At 35.7% G+C, this 25,076-nt stretch overlaps 1 protein-coding gene and 1 long non-coding RNA gene across 3 annotated transcripts in view; one reads left to right on the top strand and one right to left on the bottom strand.

Annotated features, from left to right (window-relative positions):
* Positions 1-25,076, top strand: part of LOC136848604 (uncharacterized) — a 90,222-nt gene that overhangs the window by 12,632 nt on the left and 52,514 nt on the right. The gene's annotated exons all lie outside the window — the stretch shown is intronic.
* Positions 1,996-18,217, bottom strand: LOC136848601 (uncharacterized). 2 transcript variants are annotated; one of them, XM_067120971.1, is made up of 4 exons: positions 9,240-9,781; positions 7,583-7,937; positions 5,142-5,273; positions 1,996-4,800 (listed from the first exon to the last, which is right to left on the bottom strand). In XM_067120971.1, exons 1-4 carry the CDS (start codon positions 9,472-9,474, stop codon positions 4,671-4,673), a joined length of 852 nt encoding a protein of 283 aa, XP_066977072.1. In that variant the 5' UTR covers positions 9,475-9,781; the 3' UTR covers positions 1,996-4,670. The 2 variants fall into 2 exon arrangements, with proteins under 2 accessions (XP_066977072.1, XP_066977070.1); XM_067120969.1 differs by adding an exon at positions 17,909-18,217 and having other exon boundaries at positions 4,734-5,273; positions 9,240-9,439.

The raw sequence follows: 25,076 nt of genomic DNA, 5'->3' as shown, positions 1-25,076 counted from the left end.
GGTAGAGTAAAAGGAATGAAAGGCGCTGCAGCTAGGGGCCGAAGGGACGCTGCAAAGAACCTTAAGTAATGTCTACAGTGCACCGAAGGCACTACCCCCCTCCCCCCACTAAGGGGAGCGTTCCTTCGGCCCCTAAGTACAACCACTTTCATTCCTTTTACTCTGCTTCCATTCACATTATCTTTCTTCCATATTATTTTCCACCCTCTACTAACAATTGTTTCATAGTGCAACTGCGAGGTTTTCCTCCTGTTACACCTTTCAGACTCAATTTCCCTTTTATCTCTGAATGACCTCATAGGTCCCAACGCTAGACCTTCGGCCTAAATTTCGTATTCCATTCCATTCCATTCCACATCTGTATTTATACCAAAATCCAGGAAACCCATCCAGGAACCTATCCGTAAAGTTTGATGGAAACCCATGATGAATGCTTAAGATAAATTGTGGACGCATGGCTGATTAGACTTCATCAAATAACCAGACAAACAGACGATGTTAAATACAAACAGGCAGTGTTAAATACAAATTAACAATGTTAAGTACAAACACAGTGCTAAATACAGTACAAACAGACAATGCTAATACAAACAGACAATGATAAATACAAACAGGCAGTGTTAAATACCAACAGACAATGTTAAAGACAAACAATGTTAAATACAAACAGGCTGTGTTAAATACAAACTGACAATGCTAAATACAAACAGGCAATGTCAAATACAAACAGGCAGAATTAAATACAAGCAGATAATGGTAAATACAAACAGGCAATGTCAAATACACAGCCTCCTTCCCCCTTTGTTGGCGCAGATAACAAACCACTCAAATTCTCGGGAAACTCTGAAAGTTCTCGGAAACTTGGAGGGAAAACTGCGATGACATTTAAGAGACCAGATGGTCTGGCCATTTGGTTGTTTTCCAGCCTCTTTATGAGGCTGGTCTCTACACGGAACATTTTCCTTGCACTATTTGCTAATGAAACGTCGTTTACTTCGTATTTTGTTCTACATTTCTTTTTTCTCCGTTGTTCGCCAATGTTCTTTGGAATTCAGCCTGTGTTTATCTTGTGTTAAGTAATATTATATATATATATATATATATATATATATACATACACACAACACATATATATATGTATATGTATGTGTATATATTGTATATATGAATTTTTGTTGCTCAAAAACGCGTGACTTTTTATGTTTGCAAATATTAAGCCACTAACATGGTTTAATATCCAGTTCGCCATACATTGGAAATATCTTACACAAAAGGGAATTATAATTTTTGTAGACAATTAAGACTCACGGTCTGCCGTTATTTCTAAACCAGGCGACGGTCGAATTTTGCCGGGGACCGAGCACTTATCAGTTATAATTCCCCTTGGGTGTATGTTATTCCCCAAGTTAAAGTTAACTGGATATGAAACGATGTTTATGGCTTAAATATATATATATATATATATATATATATATATATATATATATATATATATATATATATATATATATATATATATATATATATATATATATATACATATATATTTATATGTGTATAAATTATATATATATGTATATATATATATATATATGTATATATATATACATATATATATAATTTATACACACATATAAATACACACAACATATGTATATATGTATGTGTGTATGTATATAGAACGTGAAGCGGATGCCAGTATAATTAAATATAGTGAGTTTTCTGGATGAAGTTACTAAATGATTAATTAAAATTTTTTTTACAAGGTTAGGAACTTCAGTGTTTTGTTGAGAATTCTACCTTGGGTGAATTTGATAAAGAGGTGCTTATATCCAAAAACCTCTTTATCTCATTTCATTATAAAAAATTACATCGCTGTTTTATTTTTTCTTACAGCAAAGGATCTGTTTACTACATATTAAGGAACTGTTTCCTCATTAGAGTTATGCCTGTTGTTTCATTTCCAGTAAATGTAAATAAGACACGATGCAACTTTTCATTTTTATTCGTTAAAATATACAGCACAGTGTGCATCACTTCGGCCATAAATATACTTATAGGATTATGAGAAATATTGAAGGAAAAATGGAGTAAGCATTCTCCTAACTAGATACATATCCAACAAAATTAACATTATAGATATATAATGTTAGCATTACGTTATTAACCTATATAAAAAAAGATGGCTATTAGCCTACGGTGCATTTGTTTTGCTTTGGATACCAGAGAAAATTTTCAGGCATTAATGAAGGTCTATGTATTTTTGTATATTTCAGAAAGTACCAATAAAATAAAAATAACTAACTCTTATTGAAGTTGCTATATTTGTCGTAAATTATCGAACATGAGTTTTATTTAGGCGTTCACTGCCCCCATGTCCTTCACATAACACAGATTCATATTAGTGCAGCTGCCACCTTACTTAGGATGATTAGAACTTGTTGTAAGGAATGCTGAGTTCATCTTCTGAATAATAATAATAATAATAATAATAATAATAATAATAATAATAATAATAATAATAATAATAATAACAACATTTCTTATTGCTAAAAACTTGCCATAAAGAACCTATCATAGAAATTTGAGGTTTGGCAGGGATTTCAACACTTGTGAAAAGGTAAAATACAATGTATTTCGTTTTGAAAAGAGTAAGAGGATGGAAATAACACTTCGATATTACATTTATTAACAGAAATGAGTTCGTCTTCATAAGTGATTTTATGAGCGTATCCATCTCTTTGTAGGTGTGAGCCCTTAGCCTACATAACGTTCGGTTTCACAGAAGTTTTATAAAGTTCAAAAAAGCTCTCACAGGATGCCATATATCACACTAAAGTGACAAGGAACATGGTAATTAGTTTCTAGTCTTGGCAAGTTTAAGTCGTATGAAAATTTTTACCAGAAGCGGTATCAGAGAAGAATATAACAAAAATTGTTGATGTTCGACTTACAAAATTTTAAGCTAGGTCGTCGGTAACTGACTAGCCAGTAGCTGGTAATGCTTGAAGAAAAAACTAAAACGAAAATATTACCATTGAACGTGGATTCATATTATGTACGCTTCTAGAGAATTAAGATTGTGCAATTACGCGGTATAAATAAATCATTTTAAAGCTGTGTCAGTATTACTTGAAACCAGAAAAAAGATTGAGGTTATCGCCGGATTTCCGTTAACGATTAAAACAAATACAATAGGATTCGAACGAAAACGGAGGTTTTCAACAGAGACTTTTTTAAACCGAAACATTTTGCAGCTCGCTTTTTCTACCTCCACGATTTGAAAGAGAATTTTTCGATTTAAAAGTGGACCATTTTAATTAAACAAACTTTTTTTTGGCTTCATCGTCCGTTGAGATTCAGAATTTGTCTCATCCTCAAGACCAGGGTAATGTTACATAATTACACTAGAATTTTAAAGATAAATTATGTGTTCATTTTACATTTGATTACCGTCTTTTTGTATTTGGTACGGTACTAGTTAACATAGTTTCCCTCAGTAATTAATAGAGAATTAGAATTTGGTATGAGAAAATATGTTTATAAGACTGGGTTTGTCCTGTGTTATAATATTAATAATAATAATTTACGTAAATATTTATATATTTATTGATTCATTTGTTCATTTATTTTTCTTTTAAAATAACAGATCTCTTCATTCTGTATTCCCTATCACCTTCTGTTACTTCTTTCAAATGAACACCTTATTCTTTGGAAACTTGAATTTCAAGTCAGTGGCCCCTGTGGGCTTGTTCCATATGAATAGGGTTCATCTCCTGAATAATAATAATAATAATAATAATAATAATAATAATAATAATAATAATAATAATAATAATAATAATAATAATATAGACAGTATCTACATTGTGATGTTCGTTAAACTCTTCCTAAAGTATAAGACCGAAATACAAAAATAAGACAGTTGTAATTTTAATGTTATTTGAAAGTTATTGTCTTTATTTCACGCGTAATAATTATAACAATTAGCCTAATGCCGTCGTCCAGTAACAAAATGCAGTGAATTTTTCGTAGATTTTCTTGTGAATCTCGTAGGCTTTCAGTTTTAATAATAATAATAATAATAATAATAATAATAATAATAATAATAATAATAATAATAGTGAATTCATTGAAATCATAGCCAACTCAAAACTCAAAGACAAAATAAATATTAAATAAGTTATGTACAACAAAATAACGGTAATTTTTAAAATGATAAAAGAAAAGGGTGTTGAACTATTGAGATATGAATCTTCAAATGAGAAGTTTTCAAGGAAAGATTGAAAAGAGCCGAGTGGCAGAGTACTGCGCTCGCAATTGCAAGGTCCGTGATTCCATCCCGGCCTATGCCCCAAATGTATACCCAGTTGTGAATGTGTACCAGTGAAATACATACTTAAATACATGCATACATAGATCATTGCTCTCGACATAAGTCGGGAAAAACAAGCAAAATAAAATAGAATATAATAAAATCATTGATCTCATAAAGTCAAATAAGAACATTTCTTTTAACGTGCGATCATTAGGTTTGTAACGCCAGTTTTAGTAACCATAAATCAGTCATTTAGTGATTAGTTACAAAAATTGGCTACTGTAACTGCACAGAATAATGAATACAGCGGGAAGTAGACTGTTGCTGCCGGAGATATGATTTTTTTATTTATTTATTCCTTTTTAATTCCTTTTCTTGACAAGACTGAATACGGGCAGTCTGCGAAGAGGAGGGCACAGTCTTCCAGCACCGATCCAGCGTCTTGGGCTTCTCTGTAGCGGTCCAGACCTCGGACAGATTGGCTGGAATTTGCAAATAAATGTGGGAGTTGAATTGTGGTTATATGTATTTGTGCGAGCATACACACACACACACACACACACATATGTATATATACTTATATCAATACATATCTATTATATATATTTTTGATGGGGAAGATTTATTAGCAAGTTAACATCCTTATCAGTATTACAAATATTCACAAAAGATCATTCAATCCGGATACAGATCGTTATTTTACCATCAAACTCTCTATCAATTGCTGTCTTCGAAACGCTAGTCAACAACTTCGTTGAATCTTTTCACCCACAGGGACCAAAAAAAAAAAAAGGAAAAAATATATATATGTAGAACCACTTGCCTTAAATACTTCAAATAATCGCCAAGGAGCGGGTAGGCAGAAGCTGTCCTCTGAATTTCGCAGATGGCCCGATTCCGGCAGACGGGTTCATCGATGTCCAACATGCTGAACGTTGACTCCACTATGTCAATGCTGCAATCATAAAATATCTTGATATCCTGGTAACGAGTAATATTCTTGCAGTGCCATTGATTCTTAAACAGTAACGGTATTTCATGTGGATTTATGATGTCTGTGCTCTAAGTAAATTGGATGTCAGAGGTGTGCAAATAATACTGATGTACTTTTAAATGAAGTCATTCAAATGATAAACATTTTTTGTTGGTGATGATTAGATCTAAGTCTAACTTTGGAATTGTGCCGTACTTGACACGAAAGGAACACAGAGAAAGTATAGGTGAAATAAATTAAGTGAAAGACAAGTTCATGTAGCAAAATAAGAAGTAAAAGTATTGTGCCTTAAGATGAACCGGGGATATAAGACATCTCCTTATGCAGTGATATAATTTTGTATAATTCACCGATAATTTTATAATATGATAAGGTCTAAGTTATTTCAAATTGCTTCACACTAGTTTAGAATGTTTACAAACAAGCAGATTCGAAAATCCCTTCAACAGTTACATTTATACTTTCCATTGAAATTCAGGTAGTTAATTAGAATTAGAAATAAACCATATTACTAATTCAGTTGTGACTTTAATGATTGTGTTTTTGGATTTGCATTTTCATTTCTTGCAACCTGAGTAAACGTATAGGTTAAAAAATATGTCGGAGAGGATTTTAATTGTACTCTAAACCGCAAGCAAAAGAGGTCAGCAGAGTTATTAGAATGTGAACTGAAGCGTAACTTTTTAATGGGGAACATAACGTAAAAAAGCAAATGAACTAGAAATAAACATTCTTCAGTGGTTCAAAGGGAAATATAAATGCAGCAGTGCAGATTTGACTCCGGATTTAACATTAAATCTTATTATTTCCGAAAGTTTCTACGACTATGGACTTTTACCTGTTAATAGGTCAGAGTCATTGATAAGTTGATAACATTAAGAATCATTCAAAAAATCAGATTACTCTGAAAAAGTGTTGAAATAAAAAATATATATATTTTCAACAAAGCATCAGGCTTTAACAGTTTGAAGAAATTTGTGAAGTAAAACGAAATGTATTCGTAGCAAGATGAACTGCAAAAAGTTAGAGAAAAATTACAGTTAATAATTTTAAGTTATAAAATAGCGAAATGTCGTAGAACAATAATTACAGGTTCCTGGAATGAAAGAGAAGAACGTAAGTGAAAAGAATGACAATTATTATTATTTTTAGACATGTTTTAAAGGACCAATCTAGGGAATTGATACAGTGCAATTAAAAATTGAGAATGCATTACTTTTTACATACATGTTTTAAATAAGTAATTGAAGGAAGTGCTATTGATTATCAGATCTTGACAGCTGGCCTTACCCTGCAGAAAGTAAATAGTTAAATTTCACGGAATTATTCAGTTTCAGTCATTCTGACACTGGTAAAATTTTACTTCGAAGGTCCTGACCCAAAATCTATGCACCTCCTTTCAGGAAAATTCAAGGTTGCACTTTTTATTTAAATTTTCTTAAATTTATTTTTGTTACAGATTCGTGTTTATATTCATTATTAGTTACAGTTTATTGTTTAGAAATGTTAGTAATGTAGTTACAGTGTCGTGTTGAGATTCATCAAAAGATACAGTCTTGCGCTTAGATATATCGTTAGTTACAATTTCGGGTTTAGATTTATCAATCGTTACAAATACATATGTGGATTTATTTATGGTTACAATTCCAAGCTTAGATTTATCAGTAATAACAATTACATCTATGGATTTATTAACAGTTACATTTCCATGTTTGAATATCTCACTTTTAACAGTTTCATGATTAGATTCAGTAACCGTTAAAGTTCCGTGTTTACAATCGTTAACAGATGCAGTGTCATGTTTAGTCTTCTTAGCGCATACAAACCTCTAGCATATCCACGTATCGTATCATCGTTGCGCATCACCAAGTGATACGACACAGTGCAACAGGTTTATGCATACACTTGTTGCGTATGTGTGTGTCGTATCATCATTGCACTCGGTTTCTTTTTGACTGAACGTGCAACGGAACAACACCGCTCTCCTCCCCCTCCATATAATGCTACGTGAGTTGTGTATCATTCCTTTGATGTGACTCCAGAGGATTGACAAATGGCAGACGGAGGCCATCGCATACCTCTGTATCATATTTTGACACAACGGTGCAACTCTTCCTCGTCCACACTTATAGACGACGGTGATACGATAGGTGGATATGCAACAAGTGTGGACGTGCCTTTAATAGTTGTACAGTTTCACATTTAAAAGTTATATTTCTACGAAGAAGAAGCGAGATCGAGACCATCCAGGGAGCAAAACCTGACTATACCTGTTGAGGACACGGGCTATAAACGGCTCACTGTTCCTCAAACTTCTGTAACCTCTGGGAGGGTAGTAGTAGTAGTAGTCGTAACGGTTGTAGTACGAATACGAGTCGTACATCATTTCAGCTGGCATGGTGGTCGTCTCCATCAACATCTCGGTTACGTCTGATTCCGTCACCTCTTCTCCCGCACCTACTGCCCCGCCTCCTTCCTGCATCCCCCCTTGCTCTTCCTTCTTGGAGGGCCCCAGTATCATTAGGAAGCCGTGCGAGAGTTCCCTCAGGATGAACATGAGGCCCACAATGGCGAAGGTCGATCCGATGTAGTTTCTCAGGACCTGGAGGGTCTCTGCTGTACCTGCTGTGCGTTTGGGAGGAAACGGGGTTCGTCGTCACTTGTCACTTACCTACTGAAAATGTGTCCTCCCAGCCTCGGAAGGTCAAAGGGAGAGGAAGAGAGACTACGATCTTCGATGAGCGGGTAGTATAGAGTGAATAGGACGTAAGCAGAAGAGACCATAATGATGATGTGGCAAAAGATAGTGGACGCCGCAATGAAGAGGTCTGTGGAGGCGGGAGCGCCAGAGTTCAGCCTTCGTTAGTTAAAAAGAGTGGCCCATTTTGCATACTTTTTCCGCCCCCCCCCCACTTCCACCCTCAAAGCACCGAATTATTCCCAGTTAAGGTTAAGTGGGACTTAGAGTCAGTAGCCCAATTCCTTTTCCACATTTAAAGTACAGGGACTGCCCAAAAAGTTATCTGGAATTGAATGGAACCCTTAAGGTACAGGAATTAACTTAGCTTGTTTTAAAGAAAAAAGACTCGCCCATCTTTGCGCAGTTGGGACAGAACAGGGCCAGTCGCTCGACCGAGAGTGATGTTTATATTAGTAAGGAAATCAGTGTCTGAAATGGTACTAGATATACAGAAGAAATGAGTAAAAAGAAAAGAACGTAACCATTTGTTCATGATCATGTCAATTACCTTGCTGTATTTAGAATAGGATAACTATCCTGTTTTGTGTCTGTAAAATCAAATGGAAAATTAAGTCGTGAAAGACCGTTAGATATAATAATTAAATTTAGAATGAAAACGATGCCATTGTTGTCATGAGGACATGGGTGTAGATACACAGATATTAATTTAAGAGTGAAATATCGATAAAAGGATAAGAAAAGGGAAATAAAGCTTGAGTGAAAATTGACATTTGTAGTAAACCAAAGGAATTTATGGTTATCTAATATTAATTTTTTTTTTAAATAAGGTGGAACTTGGAAGTCAAAATACAACGTTGAACATAGACTAAAGATAGTGAAAACTAGTAAATATTAACAAAGTAGTGAGAACAGTCTTGACAGTAATGAGAATAATCTTGAATACTACAAAAAAGGCGAATTAAAATCACAGGGAGGCTTAATACAAACTAAAGAAACATATGTTACATGGTGGGCATCTTGTGACAAATATTAACACTGTTTAAACAAAAATAAAAATTCTGTAAAGACTGATATTTCCGTAATTTCGGGTTCTTCTTAGGTATCACGCCACACAAAATAATTAATTGGAATCAGGGACCTCTCAGCCTGGAGTAGTTTTGACGTATTTTGACGCCATTCGTTGTATAGAGCACTCTGAAATCAGTTCAGTACCTTCAGTCTCTTACCTGCGCCCGTAGCGGGAACATCGAGTCTAACTGAATGGATGTTTTCGACTTTTTCAGAAGTTTCCGATTTCTCAGCGGCTTCAACAGCATTTTCAGATGTCTCGGTTTTTTCAGCCTCTCCGGCGCATGCGCAGGACAGGAGAGCCAAGACTGTCACTGAGGAGAGCAGAGTTTTTGCCACTGACGAAGTTTTCATTTTGCTGAAACGAGAAAAGGAAAGAAAACAAAGGTTCATGTATCATCTACCAACTTTGTGAATATCAATAGGGCCAGGGTTTTTTTTTAGAATTTTATTTTTAAACGTACAAGCATCTTACAAAAATGGTACTTGAGTTTAGTGCTCTGTAAAAGAAAACTATTGTGCCGGCTTTGTCTGTCCGTCAGCACTTTTGCTGTCCGCCCCCAGATCTTAAAAACTTTTGAGGCCAGAAGGCTGCAAATTGTTGTGTTGATCATCCACCCTCCAATCATCAAACATACCAAATTGCAGCCGTCTAACCTCAGTAATTTTTATTTTATTTAAGGTTAAAGTTAGCCATGAACGTGCATCTGGCAAGGCTATTGGACAGGTCATCACCTAGCCGTGGCTGAAAGTTTCATGGGCTGTAGCTCATACAGCATTATACGCTGTAAAGAACATTCGATAGCGCCGGCGCATTTTTACTTGTTTATTTTGTGATAATAGTCTGCGATCAAAGAAGAAGCTTTAAAAATACAAGAAAAGGACAAAAATTCTAAGTGAGTTCTTGTAGTAATAATAATCTTCGATCAAAAATACAAGAATAATACAGAATTATTATTTCAGGTTTTTGTGATAGTAATCTTCGATCAAAGATAAAGCTACAAGAATATAAGACTAATACAAAATTATATAATTTTTTCTGTGGTGTTGATCTATCACATATCAAGATATATATATATATATATATATATATATATATATATATATATATATATATATATGTGTGTGTGTGTGTGTGTGTGTGACTCTTTCCTTTTATGTAAGATACCAGTGATTGAATGAAAGCCCTCTCTCATAGAACTAAAATTCAGAACTTCATTTTTACAAAAGCTGAAAGGTAAAGGAAAACTGTGATTAACCACCGTGAAAAAAAAAGCAACAGTCCCGCCTCGTCTGAAACGGAGGGCTATATGAATCCGGGGAAAACGAAACGAGGAATAAAATAAAATATGAACCCAGTGACCTCTTACATTTCAGCATCGCCATCGCTGTTCACGAAAATTGCAACGCGTGTCGCATGATTCTGTAAATGGAACGCATATGCCATTAGGAATGAATAAATACTCTTCAGGTCATTTTTGCAAATGAGGCGGCATTAAAGGAGATGTACGCATCATGGCTGATGCCTTCGCACGTTCGCGCATGCGTGTTCGTACATTTACGCTCCTGAAATTCGTAGAATCATCCGTAAGGTATCTTTTTGACATTACTGTCGTAGACATTCACATACTGTTACTTTGCCATTATTGCTCCGTCATACCTTTATTGTAATTTATTATTATCATAGCAGTGTATTAATCTCTCTCTTTCTTCATCTCCCTCCCTTCATCCACTCCCTCCCCCTCTTCCTCCCTCTTTCTATCTATCCACCTGCCTATCTGTCTCCCTCCCTCCCTACATCTCTCCTATTTCCTCAACTCCCTCCCTCTCTCCCTTACTATCTAACTACCTGCCAATCTATCTCCCTCCCTCCCTACATCTCCCCTACTTTCTCAACTCCCTCCCTCCCTCACTATCTATCTATCTCCCTCCGTCTCCCGTCCTTCTTCCACTCCCTCCCTCCTCCCTCCCTCCCTCTATCTATCTACCCATCTGTCTGTCTCCCTCCATCCACCTCTATCTATGTGCCTACCTATCTATCTCCCTTCCTCTCTCCCTCTCTATCTATCTACCTATCCATCTGTCTCCCTCCCTCCCTTCATCTCCCCTCCTTCTTCCACTCCCTCCTCCCTCTCTCTCTATCTATCTATCTATCTATCTCCCTCCTTCCTTCCCTCTCTGTCTGTCTCCCTCTCTCTCTCTATTTATCTACCTATCTATTTTCCTTCTTCCCTTCCTCCCTCTCTCTCTATTTATCTATCTCCCCCCTTCCTCTCTCTCTCTCTCTCTCTCTCTCTCTCTCTCTCTCTCTCTCTCTCTCTCTCTCTCTCTCTGTATCTACCTGTCTATTTTCCTTCCTCCCTTCATCTATCTATCTATCTCCTCCTTCCTTTCGTCTCTCTCTCTCTCTCTCTCTCTCTCTCTCTCTCTCTCTCTCTCTCTCTCTCTCTCTCTCTCTACCTGTCTATTTTCCTTCCTCCCTTCCTCCCCCTCTCTCTCTGTCTATCTATCTATCTTCCTCCTTCCTTCACTCCCTCTCTCTCTCTCTCTCTCTCTCTCTCTCTCTCTCTCTCTCTCTCTCTCTCTCTCTCTCTATTTATCTACCTATCTATTCTCCTTCCTCCCTCTCTCTCTATCTATCTATCTCCCTCCTTCCTTCCATTTCTCTCTCTCTCTTCTCTCTCTCTCTCTCTCTCTCTCTCTCTCTCTACCTATCTATTTTCCTTCCTCCCTCCCTCCCTCTCTCTCTCTATCTATCAATCTCCCTCCTGTCTTCCCTTTCTGTCTGTCTCCCTCTCTCTCTATTTATCTACCTATCTATTTTCCTTCCTCCCTTCCTCCCTCTCTCTCTATTTATCTATCTACCTCCTTCCTTCCCTCTCTGTCTGTCTCCCTGTCTCTCTATCTATCTACCTATCTATTTTCCTTCCTCCCTTCCTCCCTCTCTCTCTATCTATCTGTATCTATCTATCTCCCTCCTTCCTTCCCTCTCTGTCTGTCTCCCTCTCTCTATTTATCTACCTATCTATTTTCCTTCCTCCCTTCCTCCCTCCCCTTCTCTCAGTGGGGCCCACTGCAGGCAACATTACCTTTAAAAGCTTTTCCAGTTTACTCTTGGATCCCGAAGGACAATTGCATCTGTGCGTGATCCCGCCCTGGTCTGGGTCTCAGTGGAAGGGGAAACGGGAGGGAATTTATCGGAAAGGAAATGTGACAACAATTACGGTCATGAGAGAGAGAGAGAGAGAGAGAGAGAGAGAGAGAGAGAGAGAGAGAGAGAGAGATTATTTTGCGGGTAAATGGTTGGAAATAATGGTTGTCGTGATACGAGTGGTCGTTCTTTTTATTTTTAATACTTGCCGCAATGCTCATAATAGTAAGTAATAATTATGTATGTATGTATGTATATAATGTATTATATATATATATATATATATGTATATATATATATATATATATATATATATATATATATATATATATATATATATATAGTTATGAAACATGTCTCAGTGTATGTACGTGTGTACATGCATCTCTCTGTCCGTTTGTGCATATGCATGTACGGAATCGTTCGAACGTTAGCAAATATTTTCGCAAAATACGTCTGAGCAACAGACTGAATCTATTAATTCGAACTCACGTGTAAAAACTTACACCCAAGCATAATCGCCTACACTTATAAATAAAAAAAAAGGTTATTTGTACTAGTACAGAGAGAGAGAGAGAGAGAGAGAGAGAGAGAGAGAGAGAGAGAGAGAATTACATGGGCGAGAGCATTGGTGTTTGTTCTGATTTTTCCCCAACCTCGCCATTACCTCTTTTCTAAACTGTCCCAAGTCTCTTTATTTAAGGTGAAGGTCACGTCTCCCTTCAACGCTCAGAGAGCATTCTGATGAGATCAGAGACGCCCGAAGAAGCCTTTCCCTTTAAAGGGTAACAATGAGCGGCGTTCTGCAGGTAGATGATCCCTCAAATGTGAGCATTTTCAAAACGCTGTACAAAGTCCAGTGTCCTAAATTTTATTATTATTTTTGTTTAAGTTTAAAGACCTGAGATCTTCCGCTGCTAAAGGGAACTTCGGTTTTCCCATGTGCCATATTTGGGGCGGGGGTCTTTTTAGACCTAAGTTGTAATATTACAACTAACAGCTTCAACTTTTTTTATTCATATACTATGATATTTATTTTTATATGCTACGTCTTCATTCTGAAACTGGCTGTGAAAAATATCTTGTGGACAATATGTATGTATATATATATATATATATATATATATATATATATATATATATATATATATATATATATATATATATATATATATATATATATATAGCTAGCCAGTATATTACATCATTGGCTTCTTTTAAAGTAACGTTTTCTCTCTCTCTCTCTCTCTCTCTCTCTCTCTCTCTCTCTCTCTCTCTCTCTGTTCATGTTCGGAATATATATGGCCTTCTGGTTGCTTATCCCATTGTCTTATGTATTAAATATTCTTCCATCTGTATATGTATATATATATATATATATATATATATATATATATATATATATATATATATATATATATATATATATATATATATATATATATATATATATATATATATATTATATATAATATATATATACAGTACATATATATATATGTAATATTTATATGCATATATATGTGATATATAATGTATATATATATAAACCTTGCCGAGAACTTGTAATTACAGTGCTAGATTTTCCGGGAGATATAAACAATGATTTATGCGACATTTTTATTTTCTTAAATGACCGTTTGTTTTTCTTTTTTTTAATTGGTCTCCAGCCTCATTATTTTCCTTCCCAGGTCTTCTGGTGGATGATGTTATCGGCTTTGTTAGTAACCGTAATTTCTCTCTCTCTCTCTCTCTTTCTCTCTCTCTCTCTCTCTCTCTCTCTCTCTCTCTCTCTCTCTCTCTCTCTGTTCAAATATAAATCTTTGCAAAACTCTCCGAATCTAAATCTCTCTTAAGAATCTCTTAAAATTCTACCTGGCTGCCTCGCCTTATCCTAATATACATGTGCGTGTGTGTGTGTGTGTGTGTATGTGCGTGGGTTTGCGTTTAAAGTCGTGAGTGCGAAATTATATGTATTGCGTAGTTCTGTAATCAAGCACGTGTACATGCATACTGAATATACAAATATATTAATTATATTCAATATACAAATATATATGCATCAGTAAGATGCTATCAACAAAAGGGGCTGGATTTCAAGACAAAACTAGCCAACGGTCACTGTTATATTCATCCTCTAACGGCTGAGTCCAAAATAGCTCATCAGCAGCACGACCACCCACTTTTTCTCATGAGTAGGCTACAAGTTTTACAGTTCCGCTGTTCGTTTTCTTTATTACTTCTTTCTTTTCCCTCGTTTATCGGCAAGACTTCTCCCGCCCTACTCATTCATTATTCACGCTTACTTCCGTTCTCGAAACCTTTCGAGGGAGGTAGTGTCATCAGTGCACCATGAGGTGCACTGTAGGCATTACTTAAGGTTCCTTGCAGCGTCCCTTCGGCCCCTGGTTACAACCCCATCCATTCCTTTTACTGTACCACCATTTATATTCTCTTTCTTCCATCTTACTTTCCACCCTCTCCTAACTTCCGCGTCTAAATTGAAACTTGGTGAAACCGTCACCGTTTGTGTTGAAAACAGACTTGATACCTTTATCGATATAAGATTATGTCAGTTCTGGATGGCATATCAAGAATAAGATGACTGAGCGAGGCAGCATCCATTACTAGATAAACTAATTTGATTGAAGGAATTAAGGATAACAGTAATTGGGGGACTAAGGAACGTTCATATAGCCTATACGAACTTTTTTTTTTTTAGGTTCTGAATCATTCTGGCCGTTCATTGGCATTCTTCCTTGCTATTATAGATACCTTGATTGCCATGGTCAAGCAGCTCCTTGGTTTCCAGTAAAATCTCTCTCTCTCTCTCTCTCTCTCTCTCTCTCTCTCTCTCTCTCTCTCTCTCCACACACACACACACTCACACATGTATAGTCTATATATATTGTAGAATAAATCTGTTGGTATTACCTGCAAATACGAGTAGATCTGAGTGAAGTGCGAGAGAGAGATAAACAGCTTGTCTTACGATTAAACTAGTGCTCTGAGCTAATGTTGTTTTGTCATTGCTTGAGTAATTGACCCACCAAATGGTTGGCAGACTGTACGATTGTCTTAGCTACGTCGCCGATCTTTGAGCCATTGTTGTTAAATAACTTTTCACTTGATTAGCCTGCATTGACTTCTGTTCTTATAACCTGCATTGACTTCTATTCTTATAGCCTACATTGACTTCTATTCTTATAGCCTGCATTGACTTTTGTTCTTATAGACTGCATTGATTTCTATTCTTATAGCCTGCATTGACTTCTATTCTTATAGCCTGCATTGAATTTTGTTCTTATAGCCTGCATTGATTTCTATTCTTATAGCCTGCATCGACTGCTATTCTTATAGCCTGCATTGACTTATTCTTACAGCCTGCATTGACTTCTATTCTTACGACAGTTATTATTCCACTTCGTACGATATCTTATCTTATCACTGTACGATCATTTTGCACTTTTATACGGATACCACTAAGAAAAGGAGACAGGACTCTGGAAAGGTGTTTCGTTAAAAAGATAGCCATACCATTATGAAGAAAAACAATATATATATATATATATATATATATATATATATATATATATATATATATATATATATATATATATATATATATATTATAACAGCCACGCCTTGATTTAATCTGATCACCCTGCGGTCAAGGTTTGCCTGTGGCAAGTGATATTTCCACTTTTAAAATCGATTTTAACCGCATAATGAAAACTGACCACCCGTTTTGATTAGTAATGGAATGTCGAGTTAATATGCTGCATTTTCACAAGCACACACATATATAAGTATATATTATATATATATGTATAATATACATATATATATATATATATACACATATGTTTATTTACTTGATTACTTGCACAGTTGTACTGTTCATTCATGCAAGGAATGGCAGGACCTCATTTGAACAGGGTGGTATCTAACAGAGATTTTATTCACAAAAATTAGAAGCTTTCAAGAACTAATCTGTCCCCATCGTCCGTAACCTTAAAAGCTTTTTTTGTTCGGCTACCGGACGACGAGGACAAATTAGTCTTTGAAAGTTTCTAACTTTTGCGAATAAAATTTTCGTTGGATACCATCCTGTTTAAATGAGATCCGAGTGTATATATATATATATATATATATATATATATATATATATATATATATATATATATATATATATATATATATATATATATATATATAAGTGTGTGTATATATGTATTTATGCACATACACATAAGTATGTATGTATGTATGCAAGCACTGGTTACTATATGAGAAGCCACACCGGAAAAATGTCTGATTACTGTTAATCTTTTTCTACACCCAATTTCTCCGGAACAGAAAGAATCGCACATTTTTCTGCTCCTTCAGCGAAGTTTGTCCAAGGTTATGTGTCACCTTGTTTTGTCTGTCAATCCACAAGACTTCTCAGGAAGTTATCGGTGGATTTCAATGAAATTCCCGGTTATGCAAACGTTGATTAGATTTTCGTTGCTTCAGAGGTGGCATTTCCATTCCTCAAAAGGTTTTTAAGTTTACTTCATAGCTGTAGAAGAAGAGTAGATGCCTAGTTATAAAATGAGAGAGAGAGAGAGAGAGAGAGAGAGAGAGAGAGAGAGAGAGAGAGAGAGAGAGGTAAAGGCGATTCTTAGTTGTCCAGCAAAAATGACACTTAAAAATAAAACTACGTTAGAAAAATGTATGAAAGTTGCTTAGGAAAATGCTCTAGTTCTTAATTATGATCATCATCATTGACTGATCATTACTTCAGCTCTTGTTTTTGAGAATTTGCAGAACTGTTTCCTAGATTCTCTCTCTCTCTCTCTCTCTCTCTCTCTCTCTCTCTCTCTCTCTCTCTCTCTCTCTCTCTCTCTCTCACTATTCCGAGAATAACTTGAATGGTATAGGTATTTATTTTCGAATTTAACGATAATTCAGCCACAGTGTTCCAACTGGCTCATTTGTTTACTATAGAATGAGCAAATAAGATCTGAAGAAGAACATGCAGACATCCGCATTCTGTGCCAAGCACTGAACCTAGTTGATATACTGTACTTGCAGCAGTTTGTCTACTTGTCATGCTTTATTCAGTATTGATGAATGTACCCCGATTTGCAGAGGCTAATGAACTCGTTTATGTACTGTTTGACCCAAAAATTATGCCTAAGTAGGATCGTTTTATAGAGCAATCCCTAATCAGGTTGCTGTTGCTCTGTCTTCATGCCATCTTGTTAGCATTTGCGTTTTTCTTGTGCCTCATTTAATATTTTTTTTTATATTTTAGAATCATAAAAAACAACGCATCTATATTAACATTTTATAATTCTTCTTCACTCGAAAGGAACTACACAAGAAAGAGCTATAGTGCGCCAGTTCACTGAGGTCCCGTGCATTTTTTTTTTTTTTTTGTGTGTGTGTGTGACCAAGGAGAGATGATGATTTCTTCCTCTGTGTACAAGAATAAGAAGATAAACATGCACCAAAGTTATTCTTCGCTTTCCCAATACGGGATATTACACATACATACAGAACTTACTTGGAAGCTTAAGTAAATTGACCTGACAAAGAATTTTGACTACCTCTTGCTTTCATAGTGTAAGAAATCGCAATATAATACATTTTTTCTCTATTTATGGTATACATACTCTGTAAACTTACCTTTATAAAATATACGGAGGCCCTTCTCACAAAATAAGGGCGATGTTCCTTGATTTTCACTCTATAATCACAGGAGAATTATCCCCGTTCCTGGAGTGGAGATGAACCCTTCCAAATAGCAGCTATCCACACAAAAATGAAGATACAGGTTGTTCCCTTTCTAAAAATGAGAAGGATGAAGACGTCCAAATACACTACGACTCACAAGTCTAATTACAGAGAGGTGTATCTTTTATAGAGAGGTGTACCCTTTACAGAGAGGTGTAGCCTTTACAGAGAGGTGTATCCTTCACCGTCGATCCTTCACGAGGAAATGAGGTGTGCTAAATCTGGGTCCTCGGTGATTTCATTAATTTATCCCCAGCTTCTCCCAGATTCGGTGGTCCTTCCGCACCGTGGCCTGGAAAATGTTACAAAGCATTAATGTTCCATTTCTTGCGTCCGTCTGTGAGCTTTTGTTCTTGTAGAAATGTAAGTAAATTTGGTTGTCTTTTTTCTGTGCTTTCGTTACCCCATGAGATTTTAGTCCATAACAATTAAGATATTTGACGAGGGAAATGAGCCATTTTTGCTGGAAGTATTTGGTATCTGCACCCAAGAGATGCTCTGCTTAGGATTCTGGGCGTCATGTGACGGTTCACACAGCAGTGTTTACAGTTTACGTGCCTTTCCGTTACAATTTTCTCCTGTTACTGAAGAATAACTCGTCAAAACATGCTTTCGAAATCGACAAGAGAGGCTTGTAAACCTATGAGCATTGAAGATGTACTTTATTCCTTTATAAGACTGAGACTGTTTTTTAATTCTCTCAAGGTAATCACGCGACGGCACAGTGAAGACTTTCTGGAAAGTCTGGAATGTCATCATAAATTCGAGTCTCATAAAGTCTCCCGAAGAGGAAAGAAAATTAAACCCTCAGATGTTAATCATTGTTCTTAACTTGAAGTCGCCATTACTTGGGTAAAAATGTGCGATGCGTGTTTGTCATAACAAGGAACTTGTACTGTATTTTATTCATCTAACATCGTCGAAAAATATGCGTTAATTCCTTACATATACCTTTTTCCATCTTACGTCTGCTATCATTCTTTATGCACAGAAATATACTTTTATAAGCGCGTTGGCGAGTATGTGCATATAGGCTAGTGTGAATTGAAATAATATTGCATGATTGCCTAAGGCGTTGGAAAAATCAGGAAATTATCTGGAACAAACGTGACACATGTCCCAAAGGTGGACGAGTACCGGCTATTCAGTTAATCTCTTTTGTAGGCTAATTCAATGCAGTGTGTTTTATTTGTTGGGTCATGAATAACTGATTTCTATCCTCGTCATTTCCAGGTAGGGATTACCTGGAATTAGTCATGATTATAAAGTAAAGGATTTTGTTTTAAGCAATCTGGAAGTGAAAGTAGGTCGGGTTACGGTAAAAGTAAATTTTCCTGTATTTTCTTCAAAAGCTTTTGATGTACTCTATCAACAAATTCTGAAATCACATAAAAGTTATAATCATTCAAGGTCAAAGATAGGAAGCTCATTCAGACTGAGTTTATCATTTTATCTCAGTGACACAAAGGTGAGGCCGATCCCAGAGTTCAGTGTGTCTTTTGTTTATTTAATCATCAGACATAAAACAAAATCATAGTGATATCCCTCTTAAGATAAAGATTGCTCCATTTCTCAGCATGAATCATCAAGCTACAGAAACTAGTAAAAAATTCACCGAAGTTTCTTCGGCGCAATCGAATTTTCCGTACATCTTATAATGAAGGCCACCGAAAATAGATCTATCTTTCGGTGGTCTCGGTATAGTGCTGTATGAGCCGCGGCCCATGAAACTAACCACGGCCCGGTTGTGGCCTGTCCTATATCGCTGCCAGAAGCACGATTTTAGCTAACTTTAACCTTGAATAAAATAAAAACTACTGAAGCTAGAGGGCTGCAATTTGGTATGTTTGATGACTGGAGGGTGGGTGACCAACATATAAGATCTGAGAGTGGACAGAATAAAGTGCTGACGGACAGACAAAGCATGCACAATAGTTTTCTTTTACAGAAAACTAAAAACTGCAACATCTCTTGTGTATATCAAGGAAAATACGACATAGTATATATACAAGACTGGGAATGGTATTTTACGAGTTCTTGCACTGAGATAACATTAAAAACGACAACTGACTCTATTATCCTAAATCAGATTACATTCAAAAGGATTTTCGGAATTCAGAACGACAGGATTTTCAGAATTCAGAACGTCAGGATTTCAGAATTCAGAAATTCAGGATTATCAGAATTCAGAAAGTCAGGATTTTCAGAACTCAGAACGTCAGGATTTTCAGAATTCAGAACATCAGGATTTTTAGAGTTTAGAACGTCAGGATTTTCAGTATTCAGAAAGTCAGGATTATCAGAATTCAGAAATTCAGGAATATCAGATTCAGAACATCAGGATTTTCAGATTTTAGAACATCAGGATTTTTAGAATTTAGAATGTCAGGATTTTCGGAATTCAGAACGTCAGGATTTTCAGAATTCAGAACGTCAGGATTTTCGGAATTCAGAATGTCAGGATTTTCAGAATTCAGAATGTCATGATTTTCAGAATTCAGAACGTCAGGATTTTCAGAATTCAGAACATCAGAGTTATCAAAATTCAGAACATCGGGATTTTCAGAATTCAGAACATCAGGATTTTTAGATTTTAGAACGTCAGGATTTTCAGAATTCAGAAAGTCAGGATTATCAGAATTCAGAAATTCAGGATTTTCAGAATTCAGAACATTAGGATTTTCAGATTTTAGAACATCAGGATTTTTAGAACGTCAGGATTATCAGAATTCAGAAATTCAGGATTATCAGAATTCAGAACGTCAGGATTATCAGAATTCAGAACATCAGGATTTTCAGAATTTAGAACGTCAGGATTTCCAGAATTCAGAACTTCATGATGTTCAGAATTCAGAACGTCAGGATTTTCAGAATTCAGAACGTCAGGATTATCAGAATTTAGAACGACAGGATTATCAGAATTCAGAGCGTCGGGATTTTCAGAATTTAGAACATCAGGATTTTCAGAATTCAGAACATCAGGATTTTTAGAATTCAGAACGTCAGGATTTTCAGATTTTAGAACATCAGGATTTTTAGAATTTAGAACGTCAGGATTATCAGAATTCAGAAAGTCAGAATTATCAGAATTCAGAACGTCAGGATTATCAGAATTCAGAACATCAGGATTTTCAGAATTTAGAACGTCAGGATTTTCAGAATTCAGAACTTCAGGATTTTCAGAACGTCAGGATTTTCAGAATTCAGAACGTCAGGATTATCAGAATTTAGAACGACAGGATTATCAGAATTCAGAGCATCGGGATTTTCAGAATTCAGAACATCAAGATTTTCAGAATTCAGAACATGAGGATTTTTAGAAATCAGAAAGTCAAGATTTTCAGAATTCAGAAAGTCAGGATTATCAGAATTCAGAATGTCAGGATTTTCAGAATTCAGAAAGTGAGAATTATCAGAATTCAGAACGTCAGGAGATTCAGAATTTAGAAAGTCAGGATTATCAGAATTCAGAACGTCAGGATTTTCAGAGTTCAGAACGTCAGGATTTTCAGATTTCAGAGCGTCAGGAAATTTCTGTAGTCTTCACATGCAGCCATTATGGTACTGGCAAGAGCCACTGATTACAAGAATTAGTATAGTGTCTTACGAATTCCAGTCTGCTGTAAAATGTATAAGAGTAATTATTTTCGTAACAGGATGCAACCTACCAATATTTTAGTACATTCGGAGGAAAACCAGACGATTGGAGCTAATCTTGAGCCCTTAACTATTCTAACATAAAGTTTAAGCTTATTTGTGCCAGTACATTCTTTAAAATAAGCCGTACGTAATACAAATATTTTTGTATCATCTACAGTCTCTCAAACATTTTCCAAGTACGTCTCTCCAGAGTTAGTGCTTGCTACTTGTTTTAGCAACGTAAGCATCCACATTCTTCCTTGTTCTCCTAGTTCTGAATTCTGAAAATCCTGACGTTCTAAATTCTGAAAATCCTGAATTTCTGAATTCTGAGAATATAGATCAGAGCCAGCTTTCCTGTTGAAGCCTGAAGGAAGAGAAAGGGGTGCAAGGTTAGTTGAAAAGTGCAATGGTCTTTTGGTCTAACGTTTTTGAATTATTTTTTCCAATGCGTATTTATTTGTTGGGACAATTTCAGTATTTCCATCTGCTGCGTTCTTCTCCACTTGATTGTATGTCTCTTCGCTGCTTTTACGCCGTAGGAAGATAGTGCCGTCGATGTACCTCATGCGGTGCACTGTAGGCATTACTTGAGGTTCTTTGCAGCGTCCCTTCGGCCCTTAGTTGCAACCCCTTTCATTCATTTTACTCCACCTCCGTTCGCATTTCCTTTCTTCCATCTTACTTCCACCCTCTCTTAACAATTGATTCACAGTGCAACTGCGAGGTTTTCCTCCTGTTCCACCTTTCAAACCTTTTTACCGTCAGTTTCCGTTTCAGCACTGAATGACCTTATTGGTCGCAGCGCTTGGCCTTTGGCCTCAGTTCTATATATTCTATTCTCTGCTTTTATTATTTTTGTTATTTATGAAACCTAACTTATTAAGTTACGAGATTCTTCGTTTTGCTCAGTAACAATATGTGCATAGTATGAATAATGATAAAAATAACTGCTAAAATTTTTAGGATAACGATTCCTGAACGTTCACACGTTCACCAACGAGCGCAAATCGACCAGACAAAAGCGACGCGAGAACGCGCCCCGGAATAATCGCAAGGTGAACGCACCTATGATTTTATGCTCATGACGAGTTTTAAGAGGCTTCGAAGGACACTGCAACTGATGTAAGCTGATTATAGTCTTATTTCTGGGCGGTTTTGCTTCGCGGAGAACTCCCAGAGCTGTAAGCCGCTTAAGGTATCGTTACTTTGCAATGGAGAGTCTCTTGCTGATATCACTGGCGGAGTTAGGAGTGAAATATCCTGGTCGGTCAGTCACGTGACTGGTTTTATTCGGTCCAAACCAACTAAAAGAAAAAAAACATATTTTGCCATATATTTCTCTTCAGATTTATTGAGATTCAGACGTAGATCACCAACAAAATCCAAACCATTGTTGTTTGACCCGTCACAGAATTATCTATTATATTACTATTATCATTATTATTATTTTTGAAAATCAGATCCTGGTATTCAGAGCAAAACCCTGACTTAGATCAGGATGAAAATGAAGTTGCCAGTAATGTGAGAGATGCAATGTGAAACGATTATCAGAATGATAAACTCTCCACAGAGCTCATATACAGAATGAAATCACTGGAAATAACATATAAAATATAATTTAAACTGGAATCAAATATTCGTTCATAGTTCAAGTAAATTTTCTCTTAAAAATGTTGTGACTAGAAGCTGATATTATGCGCATTTTCATTCTTAAAATCTAATATGTATACCATTCACTCGCACAAACCAGAAGCAAACTACCGAATCTTTGGAAGGCAGTAAAATAACTCTCTCTCTCTCTCTCTCTCTCTCTCTCTCTCTCTCTCTCTCTCTCTCTCTCTCTCTCTCTCTCTCAGTTTAATTTTTTCGGCACAGCTGCTTGAATTTCAGAGGCCCTGTAGAGAAGTGTGGAGTGATACGAAAATTAACTATCAAGTGTTAAAGAGATTTAAATGTAGACTTCTGTTAACGAAGATTTCTGGTACTTTAAGACAGATTTCGTGGTTTGACTTATAGTGACATTGATATATATATATATATATATATATATATATATATATATATATATATATATATATATATATATATATTATATATATATATATATGTATATATAATTATATGTATGTATGTATGTATATATACATATATATATATAAATATATATATATATATATATATATATATATATATATATATATATATATACATATATATATATATAGATATATATATAAATATTTATATATATATATATATATATATATATATATATATATATATATATATATATATATATATATATATATAATACCCAGAGAAGTAAAAGAAATAAAAAGAAAAAGTCACCTTTAGAAAACATTGAGTTTCGGAGTCAGACTGGTACTTCCCTCAGTGCCATACCCTCCTAGAGTCATGTTTACACCATGTGACGTAGCATCTTCTGAAGATCCGCTTCAGTAAGTTTTCTCTCCTCAGAGCCGCTGAATCACAATTCGAAACCTCAAAGTGACGATGTTCTGGAGACAAGATAACAATAGCTGAAGAGGATTCTACTACCTCTTCCATCTTATGCTGCGGATTCGACTCTTCCCAAAAGATTCAAGGGCTTGGAAGCTCTTGTCAGCTTGTGTGGTTTTGGGGAGAAAATACTGGAGGACGTATTTGCCGTTCCCTCATATATGACAGAACGTAAACAGCTGAAGGTAACTTTGAAAGCCGCATTTTTTTTTTTATTTATGTTTTATTTTTGCGCTCGATAATACCAGGATACCTGAAAATGTACATTCCGGTGTTGGCAACGATGACATATATTCTGTCTTTGACCAAGTCGCTCTATCACAAATGGTTAAGCAACGTTATGCCTGGCCATTGCTTGGATGGGTCACCGTCAGGCTATGTCATACTCTTTCGACACTTAAGGCCCTTGAAAACCCAGGGGGTCGGGTGCTAGAATGGCGACCTCATCGAAGGGTACTTGCAGAGATCCGGATAGGTATCGTTCCTCTTGTATGTATAAATGTATAGATGCCTATGGGTACATGATATCTTTAGATTGATTCACACACACACATATACAATATATATATATATATATATATATATATATATATATATATATATATATATATATATATATATATATATATATATATATATATGTGTGTGTGTGTGTGTGTGTGTGTGTGTAAATCAACCTAAAGATATTTATTCATAGGCATATATACATTTTTACATACATACATACATATACACACACGGATTTGCATTGAGAGAGACAGACAGACAGACATACAAAGCACAAATATAAAGAAAAGCGCAGTTTTTGTCGTAAAATTTGAGGCTATTTCCAAAATTTTCTCTCATGCCCGTTGCTAAACATATTTTGTAATTTCATTACCTGACATTTCGATGGATG

Source organism: Macrobrachium rosenbergii, chromosome 19, assembly GCF_040412425.1.
Source record: "Macrobrachium rosenbergii isolate ZJJX-2024 chromosome 19, ASM4041242v1, whole genome shotgun sequence".
NCBI classification, from domain to species: Eukaryota; Metazoa; Arthropoda; class Malacostraca; order Decapoda; family Palaemonidae; genus Macrobrachium; species Macrobrachium rosenbergii.
The sequence above is the reverse complement of the archived record's forward strand: the minus strand, read 5'-3'. Positions and strand labels throughout refer to the sequence as shown.

Excerpts from the sequence above, each read along its gene's own strand:
- LOC136848601 (XM_067120971.1), bottom strand. The coding sequence starts at position 9,474 with ATGAACCTTTGTTTTCTTTCCTTTTCTCGTTTCAGCAAAATGAAAACT. Across the intron at positions 7,938-9,239 it reads TGTTCCCGCTACGGGCGCAG|CAGGTACAGCAGAGACCCTC; the intron begins GTAAGAGACTGA and ends CCAAACGCACAG. Across the intron at positions 5,274-7,582 it reads ATAGCCCGTGTCCTCAACAG|CATTGACATAGTGGAGTCAA; the intron begins GTATAGTCAGGT and ends TTATGATTGCAG.